Here is a 25,891-nt window from a genome sequence, read left to right as displayed (position 1 = left end):
GATTGGGGTATGCAATTCACTAAAACTATAAAAAAAAGAGAATATTACTTTCTTAGATTTAGAGATTTATGTTAAGAATAGATTTCACACAAAAACACATTTCAAATCTGTGGATGCAAATTGTATCTGCATTTTTCGAGTGATCACTTAAAAACCTGGAAGGTGAATAGCTTCAGACAACTGGCAAGAATAAGAAGAATCTGTTCAGAACAAAAGAATTATGAAAAACAAGCAAAAATAATAGGAGAAAGATTTAAAGAAAATAAATACCCAGTGGAAGTGATCAAAGGAGCGAGCCAAAAAGCGGATAATATAAAGAGAAACGAACAAATAGAAAATCAAAAATTAGGAAACCATAATAAAGTGCAAAAAAGTGAAAATTATTGGACAGCTTTTATCTCGTGTTTTTCTCAAAATGCTAAACAAATTGAAAAGATTTTTTTTTTTTATAAACGTTAGAATATTTTAGAAAATGACCCCTTTTTTGAAGGATGCACTAGGAGATAGTAGTAAACCAAGATTTATTTACAGAAGAGCTAGAACCATTGCCCAACAGATTTCTCCTTCTTATCCATGTATAAATAAATCAAATAAAGTTAAGAATAAAAGTAAAAATGTGTAAATAAATGTGGGATGTGTAAAAATATAAAGCTTCAAAACAGAAAGTGAAGTGCTGGCACTGCTCTCCCTCTATGCTCTCCCTTGAATGGTCTATGTTCACACTCTAGCTAGCAGCCTATCTTCATGTGGTGGTGCTCATGTACTATAGTAGTAACGAGGTGAATACAAATCCATATAATAGAGAAGAAAGTACAGGCAACTCACTACGTTGTAGTAACTTCGTGTTTATTACTGGGACATGCAGGTAAAGCGGCTCCACGCCACACCGGGATGCCGAACACTAGTGCGTTAACCGATGACAGCTGTTTCTTTCCGTTCAGGAACTTCAAACAGATCATCTCCATTCACCTGTGCATGTGACAATATATCTCCTCCATTTGTGACGTCGTGCCAAGGTGAGCGGAGTTTCAATCTTACAAATAGATTTACCAATATTAAATTTATAGAAAAATTACTTATTAAACATTTCATTATTGTATATAAGTGAAAATAGCATATCTGCTGTGGTAAAAAACTGTTTAAAACAAGACTACTAAAAACAGAACTATTTGTAGCTAAACCGATGTTTAGAGGAAGACTCCCATATCTATTCTATCATTTAACCCTCTCATGTCTTGAGCTCCCGTTCTCAATATCCAACGGGCTTCTATTTCTCTTAATTTTTTCACATTGTCTTGATCTGGTTTTATTTTAACTTTTTCTATGCCTAAGCATTTTATATTTTTGATGTTTCCTGCATGTTCAGAGATCACATGTTCTATCAGTCGCGGTGATCCTTTTTTTTTGTTACTATTGAGTGCATGTGTTCTCTGAATCTAATATTCATGGGTCTGATTGTACTGCCTATGTAAAATCTCATGCATTCACATATGATTGCATATATCACATTTTTGGATCTACAACACATGAAATCTGTTATTTCTCTAGTAATGCCCCCTATGTTTATACTATTGCCAGTTATAAAATGGTCGCACCAGTTACAGTTTCCACATTTTTTGTTTCCTCTGATTATTGATTTATTTAGCCAGTTTTCTTCTGTTCTTTTTTCCATTATTTTACTTTTTACTAGTTCATCTTTTAAGTTTTTCGTTCGCTTGAACGCTATCATGGGTTTTTCTATTTTTTATCTTCCCAAGAATCTGATCTCTTTCTATTAAATGCCAATTAGTGTATATAGATCTTTTTATTAATTCATGCATAGGACTATATTTAAATGTAAATGTAAACCTCTCTTTCTTTATATCCTCATCTTTTACTCTAGTGTGTTTTCTGTGTCTCCTATTTTTTAATAGTGTACTTCTGTCAATTTTTTTTACTCTTTCTAGTGTATTTTTTAGTATTTGAGGTGGATATCCCCTATCTTCTAACCGTTGTATCAGTTCATCAGCCTGCATATTAAATGACTCTTCTGTACTATTTATTCGTCTCAATCTGAGTAATTGTCCGTATGGTATTGCTTCTTTCGTGTGGGAAGGATGGTAGCTTTTGTAATGTAGTAAGGTATTGCTTGCGGTTTCTTTTCTGTAACCTATTGTAGGGAGTGTGTTATTTTGTTTTTTTATAAGAACGTCCAGGAATTCTAGTTCTGTATTGCTATATTTTGAGGTGAAAGCCATATTCATTTGGTTATTGTTGAGGTACTCAACGAATCTCTCAAAGTCTTTAGGAGAACCCTTCCAGAGCATGAACACGTCGTCTACAAAACGTGAATAGTGTCCAATATGCTCTAGGAAGGGATTATCACCTGTGAAGACATATTTTTCCTCAAAAATCGGAAGGTACAGGTTAGCTAGTGTGCATGAGACCGGGGTCCCCATTGCGGTCCCACCCCTTTGGGCGTACCATTGTTCCCCAAATTGGAAGACGTTATTTTTCAAAATAAACTCTATTGATTCGCAGACAAAGTTTACAAAATCTTCGGATTTTCCTGTCCGTATTAGGATTTCTCTGATGCAATCGACGGCCAGCCCCTGTGGTATTCGAGTATACAAACTTTCCACGTCAATTGACGCTAAGAGATAACCTTCCATACTGGAGATGCCGTCGAGTGCACCAAGGAAATCATCCGTGTCTTTTACTAGGGATGGCACATCAGCCAGCAATGGCCGTAACAACCAGTCGGTATATGCAGAGAGGGATTCTGTCAGTGAACCTACCCCAGAGACTATAGGTCTCCCTGGAGGGGAGACCATAATCTTGTGTATTTTCGGTACGATGTACCATGTAGCATTTTTGGGGTTTAGTGGAAATAGCTTCTCTGCCATTTTATCTGACAGAATTCCTCTCTCTACCTGTTTTCTGAGTAAAGTTTGTAGCTGTGATTTAAGTTTTTTTTGTAGGACTAGCTTTTAATTTCTCATATGTCCTTATGTCATCTAGTTGGCGATGTGCTTCCTTTAAGTAATCTATTGTGTTCATGATTACGGTATTTTCACCCTTATCTGTTCTTTTTATCGTTATTTTATCCTTTAGTTTTTTTAACCATGTTAATGCTTTTTGTTCTGCTACTGTTAAGTTTGCTGTATCTCTTGGATATATCTGTGCTTTTAAATCGTCGAGTACTTTTTGTTGGAATAGCTCCAGGTTTCCTCCTGGTTGTATGGGAGGAGAAAACGTGGAGCTATTCCCTCCTCTAAAATTTTGTACTTCGACTTCTGTGGGTGTTTCATCGGGTTCCCCGGTATTCTCCCCTAGCAACTCTGTTAATGCAAACAGACACTCCCTTTCGCTACCCACTGAATCTCTAAGAATATTGAAACCTAGAGGTCCTACTGTTACTGGGATATCTCCTTTTTGACTATCTTCCTTCTCTGCATTTGTTTTATTGGCAAAGAACCTTTTTAAATTTAATTTTCTTATGGCTCTGTAAAGATCTATTTCAAAATCTTCCATATTAAAGTCTTGAACTAGACAAAAATTCAGTCCTCTTGAGAGGAGTTTTATAGTGTCCTCTTTAAGTACCAGACTGGACAGATTTACTACTGCTGGTGTATTTTTATTTATAGAAACAATGTCCTTTTGTGTTAATCTTCTTTCTTCATTTATTCTGTCCATTGTTACAGTTGATGTAACTTCTCTTTTTTCTTTTTCTTCTCTTTTTATGACTGCCAGGTTACTCTCTTCCGTTTTGTTAGTTTTTTGGGATTTCTTTTCTCCTCCTCTTCTGATTTTTTTCTTGCTGTTTTCTTGTTTTTTTCCTTCTCGTTTTTTGACAGATCGTTGCTATTGTTCACACTCTGTTCTGATGAACTGGTGTCTCCGTCCGTTGTCCAAAAGTCTGAGTTTTTTTTTATTTTTTTCTTGATCTTTATTTATTTATCTGTCTTTTCTTTTTTTGATATGAGGTTTTTTTCCCTTTCGGATTTATTTTTCCGTGTAGAAATACATTATCTGACTCATAGTCTATGCGATCTCTAAGGAATTTATCTCTTTTTATTTCTTTAATAGTTTTTTGTAGAGTTATTAATTTTTTCTCGGTTTTCTTCATGAACTCATTGTAGTTTTCTTCTGGTTGTCTTAAACGCAGCTCACTTTTTGCTTGGCTTAGTTCTTTTGAAACTTTTTCATATTCTTCAATGTTTTTCTCTAATACTAAATGCAACATTTCCAAGCTATATCGTTTGTGCATATCTTTCCATGCGGACATAAATTTTTGGTCTTCGGTAAATTGTGAGGCTTCCTTGTACCCTCTCAGACCTCGTGGCACTCTATCACAGGCTTTATATGATTTTAGGCTGTTTATTGTCCAAAACCTAAACATCGGTTTAGCTACAAATAGTTCTGTTTTTAGTAGTCTTGTTTTAAACAGTTTTTTACCACAGCAGATATGCTATTTTCACTTACATACAATAATGAAATGTTTAATAAGTAATTTTTCTATAAATTTAATATTGGTAAATCTATTTGTAAGATTGAAACTTCGCTCACCTTGGCACGACGTCACAAATGAAGGAGGAGATATATATAGTCACGTGCACAGGTGAATGGAGACCATCTGTTGAAGTTCCTGAACGGAAAGAAACAGCTGTCATCGGTTAACGCACTAGTGTTCGGCATCCCGGTGTGGCGTGGAGCCGCTTTACCTGCATGTCCCAGTAATAAACACGAAGTTACTACAACGTGGTGAGTTGCCTGTACTTTCTTCTCTATTATATGGATTTGTAAAAATATAAAGCATGGTGTAAAATCATTGACTAGTAAATCCACAGGTGAAGTTAGAGAGATAAAATTGCATTTAGATTTTAGTTCTGAATATTCAATTATGTTTTATAATGTCCCTGTTCAGTATGTAGGGAGGAAGTCTCAGTCCCTGCAAAAAAGAATCACATCCCACAGATTCAATATTAGGCATTGCTATCCTAAACATAGTGTGTCCCGACATTTTGCTGTAGCCCATAATGCGGACCCTGAGTTACTAAGTCATTTCGATAGAACAAATAGAAAAAAAAAGTCTGAGGAGCTTTGCTACTAGGGATCGACCGATTATCGGTATGGCCGATATTATCGGCCGATAATCATGATTTTGGGCATTATCGGTATTGGCAATTACCTTGCCGATAATGCCCCGCCCCCCGCACCGCCCCGCGACCGTAACCCCCCGACCGCACCGCGCCCGCTTTAAATCAATGCTCTGCAGCGGTGTCGAGGGGGGATAAATAGCCGATAACTCATACCGATATTCCGGTATAAGTTATCGGCTATCGGCCCTAACCTCCACCGATTATCGGTATCGGCCCTTAAAAAAACTATATCGGTCGATCCCTATTTGCTACATTGTGCAAAAGAGAGCTTTTTATTTTAAGGGTACATTCAGACGAGCAGACTTTCCACGCGTATTTCGCTGAGGATCAACCGCTGAAAGACCGCTGTATGCTGCCTTTACATGTGCCTGCTCGGAGTGGCAATACGCCGATAAGAGCAGACACACTGCGATGCGCGAGTCGCCGTGCATGTGCAGTATACTTGCACATCGCCGCAGCTCTTGGCCTAGCTCACTGAGCAGGGGGAGCGGCCGTGATGTGTGCGAGTACACCAAGCATGCGCGGCGACACGCACATCGCTTCAGTGTTTCTGCACGTAGCGGCGTATTGCCACTCCGAGCAGGCACATGTAAAGGCACCATACAGAGGTCCTTCAGCGGCGGATTTGCACTCGTCTGAACGTACCCTTAAACTGGATACTTTATCTCCAAAAGGTGTTAATGAAATGTTAGAACGAGTGTGAGCTATTTATAATTTTAATATTCCAGGCAAAACCTTTTTTTATATACATCAACTGGCTCCGGAAAGTTAAACAGATTTGTAAGTATCTTAATCCTTCCAATAGTTATTAGCTTCTGAAGTTTTCTGTCTAACTGCACAATGATGATGTTACGTCCCGGGAGCTGTGCATGATGGGAGAATATCCCCATAGGAACTGACCCGGGACGCGAGTCATCAGAGAGCAGTTAGACAGAAAACAACAACTCAACTTCAGAAGCTAATAACTATTGGAAGGATACATTTTTTTTAATAGAAGTAATTTACAAATCTGTTTAACTTTCCGGAGCCAGTTGATATATGAAAAAAAGTTTGGGCCTGGAATACCCCTTTAACATCGTATATAGTATTTTAGAGATGTGTTTTTCCCTTTCCGGTAACAGAGGTGAACTGGAGTTCAAGTAGGAGCATTGTTTGGTGTATGTCATTCCCTGAGGAAGGAGGTAACTCCGCAACGCGTCAGAACTTTTTATATGTATTTTATATTTTCCCTTTTGTTATGTGCAATAAATGTGATCTATATCTAACAAGCGAAGCCTTCATGATCACTTTTTCAAACAATAAAAGACCGAGCAAAACAAGAGAAACAAGAAGAGAAAGGAATAATTCCCATAACTTACTGACAGATGCGATTATTCAGCTGCTGTGTGGGAAGGTGTGTCCTTGCCTCCATTTTTCTTTTTTCAGTAATGTTCTATTTTGGGTGAGAATGATTCACCAGAGGAGAGCCCAGCAGATATAGAAGTTCCCAATTCAGAGATACGTCTTGTGAATTCAGTGAGCGGTCGGTGTATGGCCACTCAAAGTTTAAGTTCCTGGATTTTGTTTCTTTTATATATTTTTTTTGCATATGGAAGTGATCTATTAGCCGCTACCACTTTTAAATTTATCTAACTTTGTAACAATATGTCTACCTTCTATCAATTCATAGTTAGATACTAGTTAGTTCCAAGTAACTCACTGTTAGTATGTTTCCATTTTCTATACTTCGTATAAACAAATGTATTGTAAAATAATATCTACTTACATTTCTATATAATACATCATTTCTCTAACTTTGTGCTACTATAAATTCTAAGTATGGTATGTTTGTGTGTATATATATATATATATATATATATATATATATATGTTTTATAATTTGTATTGAAAGCTATTATGATGTTCTGTAGTCTACTATGGCTTTATACGCTGGTGTGTTTTTCTAGCTCATCTGGTCAGGTGACGTTGAGTCATGTGATGTGTTCTCAGATTTTAAGTCAACATATCTATGACTAAAGGTCCACGTCACCGAAATGCGTCAGAAGAGTGTATGAGACCTCTAACTGTTGGATATACTGATTTTATGCCTACAATAAAAGTTAAAAAGTTTTACTGCCACTTCAGCTGGAAATTCGTGCTTCTTTTGCTGGTAATCCTGTGACCTGCTCTGGGCTATCCATGTTGGAAAAACTGTCATGATAGAGAGGTGAGAGCTGGCTAGTCTGTGTGAATGTGGTTAATGGATTTGTGGTTTAAACAACAGGTCATTTTCTGAAGACACTTTCCCTTTAAAGATCCTCATATCTTGAAGAGAAAGGAGAGAGGCTACAAAGTGCTATGGCTGCAGCCACATAGTTTCCTTGCTTAGTTAACATAAAGGACATACTTTTCTAGAGATACCTTAAAGTGATTTTTGTTGAGTAAACTAGATGATGTACATTAAATGGAGTTATCTACATTTAGCAGTTTTTCATTTTAAAAAGAGCCCAAATTGCTGTAAAAGAACAAAGCAGTGGTTACTCACCTGTCCAATGTAGTCATAATCCGCTGTACATGAGCCGGTCGGCACCCCAGTCACTCGACAAGCCCAGTCTCTCTTGACAAGCATCTCAGTTGCCTCAGATGTCATTTTCTGTACTATGGGCATCACAAGTGATAGGAGTCATGATGCCAGAAGTACGAAATGTAACCGCTGAGGCCACTAGTTCACTTGTCAAGACAGACCAGGGCGCCAACTGAAGCCTGTGCAGGGACTAGCAAAGACTAACTACATAAAAGCACTGACTTATAAACATGTATGAAAGTAGGGGGTACATACCTTGCAAATGGTTTGCATGTGAGGACTGGACGAGAAGGTTTCACACTGCAGATGACGTTCACATTCCTCCCGCCAGTGCTGCCACTTTAATTCAAACTCTGTCAATGTCTGAGACTTTAAAAGGAAAAAAACATGAAAAAGACACATGAGACACCCAAAATAGTTAGTCGATCTTATAAGGATAATTAAAATTAAGATATTGCCAACTTTCAAGGATGCAAAAGAAAACAATTAAGCACAAAAAGGTCTAAATTGCAGAGGACCATAATAATGTATATATGGAGTTCTATGGCCAGAAAGATGGGCAGAACAGAAAACAGGATTAAGCAGAGAAATGAGCTACCTCCGCCTGCAAGTCTTTGCATCCATACCAGCCAATGCAAAGGTGCGGACACAGGTAAATGAGTAAAAGGTAGGCAAGGAAAACCATGTTGCAGCCTTGCAGACCTGAAAAGCCCCAAAAAGCTGCCACTGCATGGGTGGAATGAGCCATGACCTGGAAAGCGGGAGCTCTGCCCTTGCTGCGGTTTGCCTCCATCGGGCAATAGTCACATTGGAACCCGGAAGCCCCTAACAGTGACCCTCTGGGATGACAAAGAGCATACAAGCTAAAAAAGTAATCCGTTATAGAGAGAAATGCAGATGGCTCACAACACATCCAGGCGGTGAAGGAAAGTCTTCATTAAGGTGGTAGGCAGACCTCACCTTAGTCAAGGAGGGAGGAACTGGGCAGAGAACCACTTTGTCCTAAATAACAGCAAGGAAAGGGGAGAGGGGTGGCAAGAAAGGGCTGCCAGTTACAAAACCAGCCAATGGGGCATAAGCAAGATGGATGGATCAACTGGACTTTGGGATTAATTCATTACACATTATCACTTGCTCTTTATATTGTCAGACCATACCAGTTGAGAAAGGTCTTGGGATGGTAATTTGTCTTCATACAACCACTGTACTAAAAACTAATGGATTGAATCCCTCAAATTAAAAGAATATAAATTAGGAGCCAGATGTAATCAACCATACTAAGCTGCATAGATATTTAGTTTTTCTAGTAAATATATGAATTAAACTTTCTTCAAGTATAACAAAGAGTGCGAATTCGGGTAGAAAAACAGACATGGTGCACATCTACAATCTTGTATAATGATCTGATTGCTTCTCAGCATAATATCAAAAACTAACAGGTTGTTAGTATACATTTTTGATCAAAAAGTACAAGCCCACTCGCCACGTCAAGGCCACCTATTTAGAGTGGGTCCCTAACGTCCCTAGCATAAAATGGCGCAGCACCGAGCGGCGACCACCACCGCCGCGACACCAATGCCCACAGGGGGGAACGACCCACCGGCAGAGCGGCCCCAATGCCACTCAAACCAGTCTATGGGCCGCACCCCCCCGCAGACACGGCGCCACGGCAGCGACGGACACCGCACAGCACAAACAAAGAGTGCACTTGCTTTTCTACTTTTAATGGAAATAACAGTGACCAAGAAGGCACTCTTCTATGAGAGAAGGAGCAAGGGGACCTCCCGAAAAGGCTGGAAAGGAAAACCCTGAAGAGCATCACAGACAATGTTCAAGTCCCATTAAGGGGTTGGGGGACTTTAAGGAGAAACTCTCTTGACATGGGAGAAAAATTGGAAAGGTTAGAGTCTTGACCCTTCAGCGAGTTGAAAACCAACCATGCATTCAAGAAGAGTTGAAGAAAAGAGAGATGAGAAGAGATCTAGAAGCTGCCACAGTATGTCAACTGAGAAACTGACCAGACCTACCTACAAGGTGCGCCTGCGCCACCAAGATCACCAGGAGGTCTTCTGCTTTGACCTTTAAGACGAGTGGAAAGAAAAGTAAGGGGTGGCAATAGGTACAATTGCTGCCATGGTATCGCAAAAGCATCAGTGGCTAGAGCCTGTGGATCCTTTGTCCGGGAGACAAAAACTGCAGCACCCGATTATTAAGGAGAGCTGCCATCAGATTCACATTTGAGCTGCACCACCTGCGGCATTGCTGACAAAGCCAAAATGTTAAGTTCTGCCCAGGTGAGGATGAAAGCCACTTTGCCATGGCAGCTATTATGTAGGCTTTGCCAATCTGAATGTGAATTGGAAAGCCTGAGGAAGTCCTGGCAACAATGGAAAGAGACAGATTTCATGGAGTTCCAAGACAATTGACCGAGAGATTAGAGTCTTTATTAGAACAAGCCCCTGAGTTGTCTCAACCTGCCAGCCTCCTCACCACCCAAGGAGACTAGTGTCTGTTGTCACTACCTGCCAGTGATTCGGAAGTAAGGAGCAGTCCAGGGAGGGTAGAAGGGACTGATGCCACCACTGTAGGTCCTAGCAAACTTGAGGCGGAATGAAGATTGGCTGATTCCAGGAAAGAAAATACCTATGCCGATGGAAGAGCAGGAACAGCTGCATTGGTTACCATTCTGCCAGCACCTGCCGGCAGAAGGGAAGAGGGACATTAAAGAACCCTAATCCTGGACAAAAAAAATAATAAGACACATCAGCTTGTCCTCTGGAAGACAAGTCCACTCTACTGAGGTGTCAAACAGCATCATGAGAAAGAGGATGCTGTAAGAGGAACGGCGTAGGATTTGGAATGGTTGATGATCCAACCAAAAAGAAACAAACAGTCTCCATGGTTATCCAGAGACTCTCTAAGTTCTGGGACCATGAGGGGGGCCATCAGCAGAATATAGTCTAGGTAGGGCGTGACCAGGACCCTCCCTAAGTCTAAAAGAAGCACCATGGCGGCTACCATGACCTTTGTGAAGGCCAAGGGGACCGTTACCGAACAGGAAGGCCATGAATTGGTAGACAGATGAGCCCACCAAGAAGAGGAGAAATCACTGGTGGGAGAATGTGAGGGTAAGCTGTCAATGGACAACAGAAACTCTGCCTCCTGCATGGGTGCTATGACTGACCGAAGAGACTGCATGCAGAAGTAAAAGATCTTGAAATGCTTGTTCAGGAGCTTCAGGTCCAAGATCGGAAGGACAGAGCTATCCCTCTTGGAGACCACAAACAAGTTGGGATAAAAATCCCAGAAGTTTCTGGGTGAAGGATAGGAAGAATGACTTTAATAGAAAGCAGAGAATGAAGAACTGCAAAAGGACACGAGTAGGGAGGGCGCAAGACAGGAAAAGACAGCGAAGAATTTTAGTTTTGTAGCCCCATGAAATGACATTCCTTTGCCCAGGCATCCGGACAAGGGCAAGTCAAACGTCCAAAAATAGAGAGGCAGCAGAAAAGACTTGCCCTGGGAGGCTGAAGATCAAAGAGGACTGGCGGGAGAGGTCGAAAGAAAGTAGCCTTATGACAGCATATTGGCATTTTCTGCACCTCTGGGGACGATAAGAGCAGTTCACCTGTGGCATTGGAAATAATCTCATCAAGCTTCTTTACAAAATGACTGGAACCGGTGACTGACCGTTTTAAGTGCGAATCTGCAAAAAAGGGATTTGTTGGCTACATTGAAAGCTAAACTTCTGTCGGAATCCTGAGGAGCAGAACCAAGATACTAGGCTACGCTGGTCTAGAGAAGGCTTCAATGCACAAAAAGTAATAAGGAAGAAATTATACAGGGATGAGAAAAAAAAGCGAACATTTTACACTGTATTTAGAGGAAAATGAAATGCCAGAAAAAACACAGCAGGATAAGTTTAAAGGGGTACTCCTAGGATAGGGCATAAGATGTCAGATCACCGGGGTCCCGCTGCTGTGCGTAATGACGGGCGATACAGGGGACGGAGCAGCGTGACGTCATGGCTCCGCCCCTTGTGACATCATGGCCCGCTCCGTCAATGCAAGTCTATGGCAGGGGCGTGACGCCCACCACGCTCCCTCCCATAGACTTGTATTGAGGGGGCGGGCCATGGCATCACGAGGGGCAGAGCCGTGGCGTCACGATGCTCCAGCCCCTGTATGGCCCGTCATTACGCGCACAGCGAACTCTCTCTGTGCAGTAATGATAGCGCGGTGCAGCAGCGGCGATCCTGGGGGGTTCCCAGCAGCGGGACCCCGGCGATCTGACACCTTATCCCCTATCATTTGGATAGGGGATAAGATGTCTAGGGGCGGAGTACCCCTTTAACTTCCCAGTACATATCACAGGAAGAAGTACAGTGCCGCACAAAAAAATAAATCAAAAAGACAAATCACTAGGTCCAGGTGGCATTCACCCCAGCATTCTATAGAGCCCTATATCGAATATTTAAGGACTCTATAGTCACAGGATCTTAATGTCTATAGTGACAGGGTCAGGGTCTCCCCTAAGACTGGCAAATTGTAAATATTAGGCTAATATTCCAAAAGGGGCAAAAAAGTTACCCAAAAAATCATAGACGTGTTAGTTTATTGTTTGAGGGTAAATTTTTTGCTTTTTTGCATCTCAATGAAAATAAATGTAGGACTTCATATCAGCATGAGTTAAACTAAACTAAACTGATGAGCTTTTATGAGGAAGCGAGCTAAAGACTAAACCAGGGTAAATTGCTGAATGTCTTATACCTTTATTTTTCCAAAGCATTTGATACTGTGCCACATAAAAGGTTGCAACATAAAATGAGAATATTTGGACTGTGGGAAAATGTGCTTAAGTGGGTAAGTAAATGGCTCAGTGATAGGTAACACAGTGGGCGACTGTTACAAGTGGGGTAAGTTTTGGATCCTATACTATTTAATATATTTATTAATGACCTTTTAGAGAGATTATATAGTAAAGTGCAATCTTTGCAGATGATACCAAGCTCTGTAAAGTGGTTAACACAATAAAGGGCAGTGCACTGTTACAAATGGATCTGGATAAGAGGGAGGCTTTGACTGATAAGTGACAGATGAGTTTTAAACACAGATAAATAGTATGGTTATGCACATAGGGAGGAAAAATACATGCTAGGAAGAAAAAAAGATTATATATATCAATGGCCTTGATTTATCAATCAGCCTTATACTCTAATTGTTTTTTCCTACATCAACCAATCACAGCTCAACTTTTATATCTCAATGAGTTCTTGTAAAATGACAGTTGAGCTGTGAAAAAAAAAGACAGACAGACAATTGGGGTTTCAGGCTGATTGAAAAATATGGGCCAATATGTATGTATGTATGTATGTATGTATGTATGTATGTTCCAGCATTACTTCCAAATGGCTAAAAATAATTGCACACGTTACTAACATATGTCAACTAAAAATATAGGCTAGGTAAATTAACCCTTTCCCACCCCAATTTGAAAGAGGTTTTGTTTAAAGTACCATACAAGTCTATGGGAAATATGTTACTGCATAATGTCCAAATGGCTGGAGATATTTCGATAATACTTGGCTACATGTTACGTATATGTCCACTAAAAATATAGGGTAGTTACTTTAAAGGGGTATTCCGGGCAAAAAAATCTTATCCCCCTATCCAAAGGATAGGGGATAAGGTGTCTGATCGTGGGGGCGGGGCTCGCCGCTGGGACCTGCCTACAGCATTCTATGCGGGGCTGCGTCTCCAGTTTCGGAAACCTCCAGGCTTCCGGGACTGGAGACGTGACTTAACGCCTGGCCCCCTTGTGACGGCATGCCACACCACCTCCATTCATGTCTATAGGAGAGGGCATGCGGGCCTTTACACCCCCTCCCATAGACATGAATGGAGGGGGCATGGCATGATGTCACAAGGGGGCGCGGGGCATTTTGGTTTCCGAAACTTGAGACGCAGCCCCGCATAGAATACGGGTGCTGCAGGGAGATCATGGGGGGTCCCAGTGGCGGGCCTCCCGCGATCAGACATCTTATCCCCTATCCTTTGGATATAGGGGATAAGATGTTTTTGCCGGAATAACCTTTTAACCCTAGCCTACCCCCATTTGCGAGGATCAGAGTTTTTGTTTAAAGTCCCATGCAAGTCTAAGGGAAATGTATTTTACAAATATGTCAAAAAAATATATAGGCTAGTTAAATTAACCCTAACCTACCCCCTAATGTGATGGATGGGGTTTATGTTTCAGGTGCCCAGTAACCTCTTGACAAAGCCGTGTATAACGGCGAAACATGTCGAGGGGGGCCGCGAGTTGGTTTTAAAACAGCACTTTCCTTCTCTATCTGCAAGCACACTGCAGGTGCTTGACAGAATTAGTGCTTTACAATTGAGTCCGAGTAGTACTAAATGATAGTATACTACATGGGAAGAGAGACGCGCTGACTTTTTAATCCTTTTTGTTGTGTGGAAATAATAAATATATACTTTTCAAATATATGGGAAATTTGGGTATTAGTGGACCACTGCGGTGGTCTTATGGTGAATTGTCTGGATTAACCCTCCGTATATTGGTCTATAATGGTATATATGGTATATATGTTTCAAGTGCCATGCAAGTATATGAGGCTTCCAGTACCTTACTCGACACACACTTCATATCTCCTGGTGAGTGCAAGCCACACCGTGCCTGCATGCCTATCTCGCAAAGCCACAACCACAATTCATTAAGTCCCTCCCACCATTTAAGCCACACCCCATTTTTTTACCCTTTTGTGCATTGATCTGGCTTTCAAGTCACGCCCACTCCCACAAAACCATGCCCCCTATTTCCCGCTTACAATCTCTTCAACCCAACTAAGCCCCACCTGCGGATGGGATATGCAGACAAAAGATTCCTTATTTGTTGCTTTCTCTCCCCCTCAAGGATTAAAGTAGGAAAAACTGGGCAACACCTGGTAACTCAGCTAGTGTGAAAAAAAACACTTAGGAGTACTGACAAGGAAAAGAACATGGAAAGTTCTAGTTAACAGTAAATTTAACTGTGGCAACCAGTTTCAGGCAGCTGCTGCCAATGCAAATAAAATCATGGGGCACATCAAAAGGGGAATAAATGCACATGATAAGGAAATAACCCCCACTGTACAAATCATTGTAAGATCACACATGGAACACTGTGTACAGTACTGGGCCCCAGTGTACAAGAAAAATATAATGAAGCTTAAAGGCCATCTGCGGCCGAAAACAAATTATCCCCTATCTGCAGGATAGGGGATAAGTGTTTGATCACGGGGGATCCGAATGCTGGGGCCCCCGCGATCTCCTGCATGGGGCACGGCTCTGCCGCGGCCGACACGCCTCCTCCATGTAGTTCAATGGGAGAGGTGGGGAGGCCGCTTTCCTGCCTCCCCGCCTCCCCCACAGAACTGTATGAGCACTAATGCGGGGGCCCCGGTCAGGAGATCGTGGGGGGTCTGACCACTGGGATAGGGGATAAGTGTAAAAACGCTACAGTTGTCCTTTAAGAGTGATCAAAGACGGGGAACCAGAGTAATAAGGGAAAGGGGAGGACAACAGTACAAAAAAGGTTACTTAGTTTAGAAAAAAGACCTAATAACTATGTATAAATATATCAGTACAGAGATCTCTTCCATGATCTATTTATAATAAGGACTGTATTTATAATAAGGGTGCATTCTCTAAGTCTAGCGGAAAGGAGGTTTCTACATGAACACAGATGTGGGGTCTTTACTGTGAGAGCAGGGAGACGAACTTTATGCCAGAGGTAGTGGTCATGGTGAACTCTATAACAGTTTAAAAAGGGTCGGGACATTTTTCTGGAAAATAATGACATTACAGGTTATGGATACTTGATTTAAAGGGACAGAATGGTGATGCGTGGATTTATTCTCATTAGGGATTTTTTCTTTCCTCTGGATTAACACAGTAGGGACATGATTGAAATACAAGTTGAACTTGATGGACTTTTGGTATTTTTTCAACCTTATGAACTATGTGACCTGTCTGCAGAATCTGCCAAAGAGGTGGCATTGGCCAGCTGAAGGATGGTAGACTTGGACAGACAGGAGACCGAAGTATGTATTCCTACAGGACTATATCACTGTGATTTTTGTATGTAACATATGATAACTGAAATTGGTTATTGCAGATGGTCCTGTATTCTATCTTTTAGATAACTAATATAGACAATACGTTTTCTATATTGCACAAGGCTGTATTTTGAGCTTCCATTCTTAACGGGGAATTACAGTGTTTAATTGATTTTATGCCATGTAACATTCATTTATTTATTGAGATTTTATTTCATTGATATTGTATAGTATTGATTCTGCTGGAGAGGTGGACACAAGGGCTGTGTGTCACACCTCACTTATCGTCAGTATCTTTTTGTGCATAGTCTAAATAAATCAATATTTTCATAACTGAATGGTCCAATAACCTTTTTTCTTTTCATTTTCTTTTCAAACTACAACTCTACTAACTCTTACTCTGTACGCTATCCCCCTTTCTTCTCCCACCAATATCCCAGCTAGATAGAACTTGAGGACTGAACCTTGTTTTTGTTAAGTAGAAAACAGACCTATATCTGCCTCCTACTGACACAAAGATAAATGTATAAGCCTAGTGCCTGTGGGTGGGTATTAGCCTGCTGGGAGGGGTGGAGTCCATTTTTTCTCTTCTTAGCGTCAATAGCCTATACCGATGGTACTAGTCCTTCCCAATATGGCACATCAGAGATTGGCATTTTACTAATGTTCCTAACAATCAACAGACATTTGTAAACATGCCATTTACCAGTTGAGCATGATTACATACATTAAACCTTGGCATTTTCTTGAGGAGATCATCTAGGACTCTGCACATGCTTCTGTTGCTTGGGGAAACAGCTGCTTCTTTAGCCAACAGCTGCCGGGCTTCATCCATACGAGCCTGTAGGACATACCCTGTGATCTGCAGTGAAGGTACAAACCAAAAGAGTTAAAAACATCAGTTACAGAAAAAGTCTTCAATATCTATAAACCAATAGAAAGACTAAACAAAATACAGGGGGCTGTCAACTTCATACATTCAAATCCATAACGCACTGTCAAGTAGAGAATTACAGTGTAAGCATGACAAATCTAGAGGCAGAGAGGGCTGCAGGCCATCTCCTTGGTTGCCACTGATACCTGTCCAATCCAGCACAAAGTTCACACTGTCGGTAAGCAGTGAAAAGTGTCTGCACAGCAGCACCTGCCATAACCAATATACCCAATAATTAGACACCTTTCACTGGCTCCTACTCTGAACTTTGACAATGGGCACAGAGGAACAGAGAATGTCATCCACAGAACCTAGGAGAAGGCAACCACCTTATTCACCAAACCTTCCTTCCATCTAAAACCAAATACATGCTAATTTTTTGCACCCATATTACGGCAGCAAGTCCCAGCTTGAACTGAAAGCATCATGTACTAAATGATCTAGTCATTGCACTCTTCTATCTACCAACTACAGCAACATCCCATGGGTGTAGAATGTAGCCTGTAGAACCATGTATCATGATTAATAACCTACTAAGCAATTATAATATGTGAACTCCCCTTACTCTGTGGAGGAATAGAAAGATGAAGAAGAGGAGGTAGAACAATTTATATAGCGCACACAGATTCCGCAGCGCTGTACACTCAAATTGGTCCGTGTCCCCACTAGGCCTCACAATCTAACTTCACCTATCAGTATGATTTTGGAGTGAGGGAGGAAACCAGAGTACCCGGAGGAAACCCACGCACATGGTGAGAACATACAAACTTGTTGAAGATGTCCTTTGTGGGATTTGAACCTAGGTCCCCTCCGCTGCAAGGCAACAGTGCCTTAAAAAAAAAAAAAAAATCAAACAAGTAAGAATGACCAGCTGCAGACACTGCATCACAGTGGGGATATACTTTTAAAAAAGAAACTGAGAAAACGATTTGCTGATGGAGAAAACTGAGGGCTGTTCGTGTAGTTTGAGTGTGTTTTTTTCTTAAAGGAGTAGTCCGGCGCACACTTCTCATTTTATCCGGTCCGGGCTGCAAAATAAAAGAAAACAAACTTTCTCTTACCTGCCAATGAGCCCCCGGAGCTCCGTTACACTCCGGTACAGGTGTTCGGTCCCCGGGCTGTATTCTTCTTACTTCCTGTTAGCCCGGCACATCACACGGAGCTTCAGCCTATCACCAGTCGACGCGAGACATCGCTGCGGCCGGTGATAGGCTGAAGCTCCGTGTGACGTGCCGGGCTAACAGGAAGTAATAAGAATACAGCCCGTGGACCGAACACCTGTACCGGAGTGTAACGGCGCTCCGGGGGCTCGTTGGCAGGTAAGAGAAAGTTTTTCTTTTATTTTGCAGCCCGGACCGGATAAAATGAGAAAAGTGTGCGCCGGACTACTCCTTTAATTGTATGAATTGAGATTCAATGACTTTATACTCTAATAGTTTAGAATGATCACTTGTAATAACTTTTTGGAGAACAACAACATCACCGGTTATGTATACTAGATTTATAGGGACAGAACATTGATCCAGGGATTTATTCTGATACCATATTTGGGGTAAGGAAGGAATTGTTACCTCTAGTATGAGGGTTTTTTGCCTTCCTCTAGATCAACTCAGTAGGGACTCATTAGGGATATAGGTTGAACTTGATGGACTCTGGTCTTTTTTCAACCTTATGAAGTATATTATGTAATTCTATACAGCTATAGATAACTGCATTTTAAGATTTTTGCCATCACAACATGTATAAAATTAGCTAGCAGTCCAATGTACATCGTACCCAATGTACGCAATTCTTGAACAGCCATTTGAGGTGCATAAAGTTGTGCAATGTGTGTGCATGTTGCCTGTTTGGAAGCCAGGACTCTGGATGTAAAAAAGACCAGGATTATTGAACAGGATGTTGCTTTTTTGCTCTCAAGTTCGACATATTGCTAATCAGGTTGACAAATTACTGGGATACAGAGCGATCAGGGTGCACATTGGCACCAATGACAGAGTTAGTTAGAAGTAGGTAGAGAGTCCTTTACACCCTAAGGACCACGGACGTATGCATACGTCCTGGCTCCCTGGTGCTAAAGGACCAAGGACGTACAAGTACGTCCGTGGGAATTTCGGTCCCCGCCGCGCGGACCAGACTGGGGTTGCCTGCTGATATCTATCAGCAGGCACCCTGGTGCAAATGCCCAGGGGGGTCCTGAGACATTGAATTCACACCGGCGATTTGCAGAAATTCCGGCTAATAAGGGTCTTCGGTGACCCGGAAAATAAGGGGGATCGGCGTTGTCCAAGACACCCACGATCCCCCTGAAGGGATAGGAGTGAGGTGGCAGGGGTGCCATCCCTCCTATCCCCGCTATTGGTTGATCAGAAGCGATCGACTAATAGCAGATCGGCACGGGGTTAACATTCGGTTCCCCCGTTCTGCCCACCCATAGTAGACTGGGCAGAATGGGGAACTGACGGGGACCGGCGCCGAAGATCCACTTACCCATCGCGGCGGTAGCAGGCGACGATCAGCAGCAGCAGAGGACTGCGATGCGGCTCCCTGGATCCTATGGAAGCTGGTGAGTTGCCTAGCAACCTCTGGAGGGCTACAGTCTGAGACCACTATACAGTGGCCTCTAAACTGTAGCCCTCCAGATGTTGCAAAACTACAACTACCAGCATGCCCAGACAGCTGTTTGGGCATGCTGGGATTTGCAGTTTAGCAACAGCTGGAGGGCTACAGTTTGGAGATCATTGTGCAGTGGTCTCTAAACTGTAGCCCTCCAGATGTTGCAAATCTGCAAATCCCAGCATGCCCAAACAGTAAACAGCTGTCTCGGCATGCTGGGAGTTGTAGTTGCGTACCTCCAGCTGTTGCATAACTACATCTCCCAGGATGCCCTTCAGCGATCAGTACATGCTGGGAGTTGTAGTTTTGAAACAGCTGGAGGTTTGCACTACAAATTTGAACTACAAATTTGGGGGCTTTTTCTCCTTTTACCCCTTATGAAAAGGAAAAGTTGGGGGCTACACCAGCCTGTTATTGTAAAATAATTAAAATTTTTACACTAACATGCTGGTGTTGCCCCAAACTTTTTATTTTCACAAGCGGTAAAAGGGAAAAAAAAGACCTAAAAAATTTGTAACGCAATTTCTCCCGAGTACGAAAATACCCCATATGTGGACGTAAAATCCTCTGCGGATGCACAACAAGGCTCAGGAGTGAGAACGCACTATGTACATTTGAGGCCTAAATTGGTGATTTGCACAGGGGGGTCTGATTTTACAGCGGTTCTGACAAACGCAAAAAAATAAATAACCACATGTGACCGCATTTTGGAAACTTACCTTGAGGGGTGTATAGTGAGCCTTAACACACCCCAGTGTTTGAAGAATTTTCATTAAAGTTGGATGGGAAGATAAAAAATAAAAAATTTAAAAATTTAAAAAAATTTCCCTAAAATGCTGGCGTTACCCTAAATTTTTCATTTTCACAAGGGAAAATAGGAAAAAAGCCCCCCAAAATTTGTAACCCAATTTCTTCTGAGTAAGAACATACCCAATATGTGGATGTAAAGTGCTCTGCGGGTGCATTACAATGCTCAGAAGAGGAGGAGCACCATTGGGCTTTTGGTGAGAAAAAAATTTCGGAATTGAAGGCCACGTGTGTTTACAAAGCCCCCATAGTGCCAGAACAATTGACCCCCCCAAACATGTGACCCCATGTTGGAAAATACACCCCTTATGTAATGTAAAAAGGGGTAAGGTGAGTCCCAGGTCTGAAACCATAAGGGACTAGAGATATATTCGGTTGTGTGAGGTTGGCTGTACACTGTATAATTAGAACTGAACATTATGTCCTGGGTAATTGTTTGTGTTCACATGGTATCTTCACATATTGTATAGACATATATGCATAGATTTCATGATATATGTTGTGCCTTGTACGGTGCACACTATATCTTATTCACCTATAATAGTGTACAAATTATGTGTGGATACGTTTCTATAGACATGTATAATGGTGGTGATAGTGAGTCTTGTAAATAGATACTTCTGCATATACGCATGCGCATATATTACACGCTATGGAGGTACGGGTTGCGATGCGCAAAAATGCGAAATGAATGTATGCGAACGGCACTTAGCCGACGCGATGGAGCGCATCGGCGCCTGGAGTTTGTGTTATGTACGCATGAGTGAGAGGATGACGGAACGGATGTGATTCTCATAGTACAAGCGGGCGGCTTTTGGTGCCCGGACATGAGGCAACAGGGACAAATCGGTATCTCCTTCTTGCTCATTAATTAGTTGATTATGTACAATATATATAGCAGAGGTAAGGGAATGGAGGCACAACACCCTTGAGGAAGTTGCCGATGGGCAACGGAATGTGTGGGGTCCCAGGGGGGCACTTGCCTGGTCATTCCTCCATCAGCCTTCCTTTACTTATCTCCCCTATGTTATCACTGAATGTCAATACAGGTTGTATATGGGTTATCTACTTTGGGGTAGAGAATGAATTGATGTGGCACTGATTACTATAACCATTGGGACGGGTATGTAATACACTGAAATAGGCAGGTGCCCTGGGTGGGGTTCCTTTTTTTAGGGGGCTCCCCCTGTTTGTGCAGGTGGCCATTTGGGACATTTTAATTGGTTTTAATTGTATTGTCTGCTCTTTGTATAAACTATATGTGCAATAAAGATAGAATTTCTTGAGATATAGAGATTGTGGGTGTGCGCTGTTACGTATTTCTTTTTCTTCGATGTAGTGCTTGTAACTGATATGTACAGCAGCACCCCCTGTTGACTAATGGTGCTGAGACCACTCATTTTTGAGTGTACAAGGGGGGCTTTGTAAACGTACATGGCCCATGACTTCCATTCCAAACAAATTCTCTCTCTAAAAGCTCAATGTGACTCCTCTTCTAAGCATTGTAGTTCACCCGCAGAGCATTTTACGTCCTAACATGGGGAATTTCCATACTCAGAAGATATGGGTTACAAATTTTGGGGGACATTTCCTCCCATTACCCATTGTAAAAATGGTACATTTGGTTAAAAAAAACTGCACTTTAGTGAAAAAAATGTTTTTCTCATTTACACATCCAACTTTAACCCCTTAAGGACGCAGCTCATTTTCACCTTAAGGACGCAGCCCTTTTTTTCACATCCGACCACTGTCACTAAGCATTAATAACTCTGGGATGCTTTTACTTTTCAATCTGATTCATTCTGTTTTTTCGTGACATATTCTACCTTATGTTAGTGGTAAATTTTCTTCAAAACTTGCATAATTTCTTGGTGAAAAATGCCAAAATTTGATGAAAAATTTGAAAATGTTGCTTTTTTTTTTACTTTGAAACTCTCTGCTTATAAGGAAAAAGGACATCCCAAATAAATTATATATTGATTCCCATATACAATATGTCTACATTATGTTTGCATCATAAAGTTGACATGTTTTTACTTTTGGAAGACATCAGAGGGCTTCAAAGTTCAGCAGCAATTTTTCAATTTTTCACAACATTTTCAAAATCGGAATTTTCAGGGACCAGTTCAGTTTTGAAGTGGATTTGAAGGGCCTTCATATTAGAAATACCCCATAAATGACCCCATTATTAAAAAAACATGCACCACTCAAAGTATTCAAAATTACATTCAGAAAGTGTGTTAACCCTTTAGGTGTTTCACAGGAATAGCAGCAAAGTGAAGGAGAAAATTCAAAATCTTCATTTTTTTTTTTTTTTTTTTTTTTTTTTACACTCGCATGTTCTTGTAGACCCAGTTTTTGAATTTTTACAAGGGGTAAAAGGAGAGAAATCTTCATAAAATTTGTAACCCAATTTCTCTTGAGTAAGGAAATACCTCATGTGTGTAGGTCAAGTGCTCTGTGGGTGCACTAGAGGGCTACGAAGGGAAGGAGCGACAATGGGATTTTGGAGAGTGAGTTTTTCTGAAATGGCATACTATTTTGGAAACTACACCCCTCAAGGAACGTAACAAGGAGCACAGTGAGCCTTAACACCCCACAGGTGTTTGACGACTATTCCTTAATGTCAGATGTGTGAATGAAAAAAAAAAAATTTCACAAAAATGCTGGTTTTTCCCCAAATTTTACATTTTTACAAGGGGTAATAGGAGAAAATGAGTATGGAAATACCCCATGTGTGGACCTCAAGTGCTCTGCTGGCGCACTACAATGCTCAGAAGAGAAGGAGCGCAATTGGGCTTTTAGATAGAGAATTTGGTTAGAATAGAAGTCGGGACCATGTGCGTTTTACAAAGCCCCCATGGTGCCAGCACAGTGGGCCCCCCACATATGAAACATATTTGAAACTACACCCCTCATAGAGTTTAATAAGGTGTGCAGTGAGCATTTACACCCCACTGGCGTTTGACAGATCTTTGGAACAGTGGGCTGAGCACATGGAAAAAAATGTAATTTTTCATTTTCATGGTAATTTTTCATTTTCACTGTTCCAAAAATTTGTCAGACACCTGTGGGCCGTAAATGCTTACTGTACCCATTATTACATTACATGAGGGGTGTAGTTTCCAAAATGGGGTCACATGCGTGGGGTGGGTTCCATTGTTCTGGCACTATAGGGGCTTTGTAAACACACGTGGCCTTCAATTCCGGACAAATTTTCTCTCTAAAAGCCCAATGGCGCTCCTTCTCTTCTGAGCTTTGTAGTGCGCTAGCAGAGCACTTTACATCCACATATGGGGTATGCTCTTACAGGGTTACAAATTTTGGGGGGCATTTCCCTATTCTCCCTTGTGAAAATGAAAAATGAAATAAAAAATGTTTTTTTCATTTTTCCATCCAACTTTAATGAAAATTCGTCAAACACCTGTGGGGTGTTAAGGCTCACTATACCCCTTGTTACGTTCCGTGAGGGGTGTAGTTTCCAAAATGGGGTCACACATGAGAATTTTTTTTTTTTTTTTTTTTTTTTTTTTTGAGTGTGTAGGAACCGCTGTAAAATCAGCCACCCCTGTGCAAATCACCAATTTAGGCCTCAAATGCACATAGTGCACTCTCACTCCTGAGCCTTGTTGTGCGTCCGGAGAGCATTTTACGCCCGCATATGGGGTATTTCCATACTCAGGAAAAATTGCGTTACAAATTTTGGGGGTCTTTCTTCCTTTTACCTCTTGTGAAAATAAAAAGTATGGGGCAAAAACAGCATGTTAGGTAAAAAAGAAAATTTACACTAACAGGCTGGTGTAGACCCCAACTTTTCCTTTTCATAATGGGTAAAAGGAGAAAAAGACCCCTAAACGGTTTCCTTGAAATACGACAGGGCTCCGAAGTGAGAGAGCACCATGCGCATTTGAGGACTATATTAGGTATGGCATAGGGGTGGACATTGGGAATCATTGGCGTAGAATACCCCTAACAGGGTGCCTCCAGCTGTTGCTAAACTCCCAGCATGCCTGGACAGTCCGTGTCTGTCCGGAAATACTGGGAGTTGTTGCTTTGCAACAGCTAGAGGCTCCGTTCTGGAAACACTGCGTTACAATACGTTTTTCATTTTTATGGGGGGGGGGGGGGGGGGCGACCGTGTAAGGGTGTACATGCAGCGTTTTACCCTTTATTTTGTGGTAGTGTAGTGTTTTTAGGGTACATTCACACCGGTTGGTTTACGGTGAGTTTCCCGCTAGGAGTTTGCGTTGCGCCGAAAAATTTGGCGCAGATCAAACTTTAAGCAGAAAAGTCACTGTAAACCCGCCTGTACATTCACATGGGGGGGGGGGGGGGGGTAACCTCCAGCTGTTGCAAAACTACAACTCACAGCATTCACTAACAGACATTGCATGCTGGGAGTTGTACTTTTGCAACAGCTGGAGGCACACTGGTTGGAAAACCTTCAGATAGGTTCTGTTACCTAACTCAGTAGGTTCCAACCAGTGTGCCTCCAGCTGTTGCAAAACTACAACTCCCAGCATGTACTGATCGCCGAAGGGTATGCTAGGAGATGTAGTTATGCAACAGCTGGAGGTACGCAACTCCCAGCATGCCGAGACAGCTGTTTGCTGTTCGTGCATGCTGGGAGTTGTAGTTTTTCAAGACAAGATTTAGAGGGCCACGGTTTAGAAACCATCGCACAGTGATCTCCAAACTGTGGCTCTCCAGATGGTGCAGAACTACAAATCCTAGCATGCCCAGACAGCAAACTGCTGTCTGGGCATGCTGGGATCTGTAGTTTTGCAACATCTGGAGGGCTACAGTTGAGACCACTGTATAGTGATCTCCAAACTGTAGCCATCCAGTTGTTGCTAGGCAACTCACCGGCTTTCGTAGGATCGCTGCACGTCGCACCAGGGGGGAGCTGCCGGTCACAGGAGAGTTCCCCCGTTCTGCCCGGATTACCGTGGGTGGGCAGAACAGGGGGAACTGAACTTTAAACCCCCCTCCCCCCGATCTGCTATGGACACCCCAGATCCCCCTTATTTTCCGGGTCACAGAGTCACTGGTGACCCGTATGACCAGAATGGCCGCACATTTGTGGTGATCGAATGATGAATTGACCGGCAATTTGTGGTGATCGCCAACATGGGGGGAGGGGGGAACTCAGGACCCCCTGGGTGATATCCCGGGATTGCTGCTGTTAGATAAAAGCAGCCGCCTCGGCCCGATCACCGTGTCCGGTGACGTGGTGATCCCGGAACACCGCGCCTTAAATGTACGGCGCTGTGCGCTAAGATGAGCTAAGCATGCGCATGTCCTTAAGGGGTTAACTAAAAGTCGTCAAACACCAGTGGGGTGTGAAGGCTCCCTGGACCCCTCGTTACGTGCCTTGATGGGTGTAGCTTCCAAAATGGTATGTGGGGGGTTTTCTGCTGTTCTGGAACCATAGGGGCATCCTAAATGTGACATGCCCCCCAAAAACCATTTCAACAAAATTCACTCTTTAAAATCCCGTTGTTGCTCCTTCCCTTCTGAGCCCTCTACTGCGCCCGCCGAACACTTGACATACACATATGAGGTATTTCCTTACTCAAGAGAAATTGGGTTACACATTTTGGGGGGGTCATTTTCTCCTATCCTTTGTAAAAATTCAAAAAGCTGGGTCTTCATTTTTTACACTCGCATTTTCTTGAAGATTTTGAATTTTCTCCTTCACTTTGCTGCTATTGCTGTGA

At 42.0% G+C, this 25,891-nt stretch overlaps 1 protein-coding gene across 2 annotated transcripts in view; it reads right to left on the bottom strand.

Annotated features, from left to right (window-relative positions):
• The window catches only part of NUP85 (nucleoporin 85), an 87,174-nt gene that overhangs the window by 32,501 nt on the left and 28,782 nt on the right, over nt 1-25,891 (bottom strand). For both annotated transcript variants that reach the window (XM_056550041.1, XM_056550042.1), the window contains 2 exons: nt 16,545-16,679; nt 7,960-8,073 (listed from right to left, as the gene is read on the bottom strand). In XM_056550041.1, the coding sequence (XP_056406016.1) occupies nt 7,960-8,073; nt 16,545-16,679 (249 nt within the window). The remainder of the gene's footprint in view (nt 1-7,959; nt 8,074-16,544; nt 16,680-25,891) is intronic.

Source organism: Hyla sarda, chromosome 13, assembly GCF_029499605.1.
Source record: "Hyla sarda isolate aHylSar1 chromosome 13, aHylSar1.hap1, whole genome shotgun sequence".
Lineage (NCBI taxonomy): Eukaryota > Metazoa > Chordata > Amphibia > Anura > Hylidae > Hyla > Hyla sarda.
The sequence above is the reverse complement of the archived record's forward strand: the minus strand, read 5'-3'. Positions and strand labels throughout refer to the sequence as shown.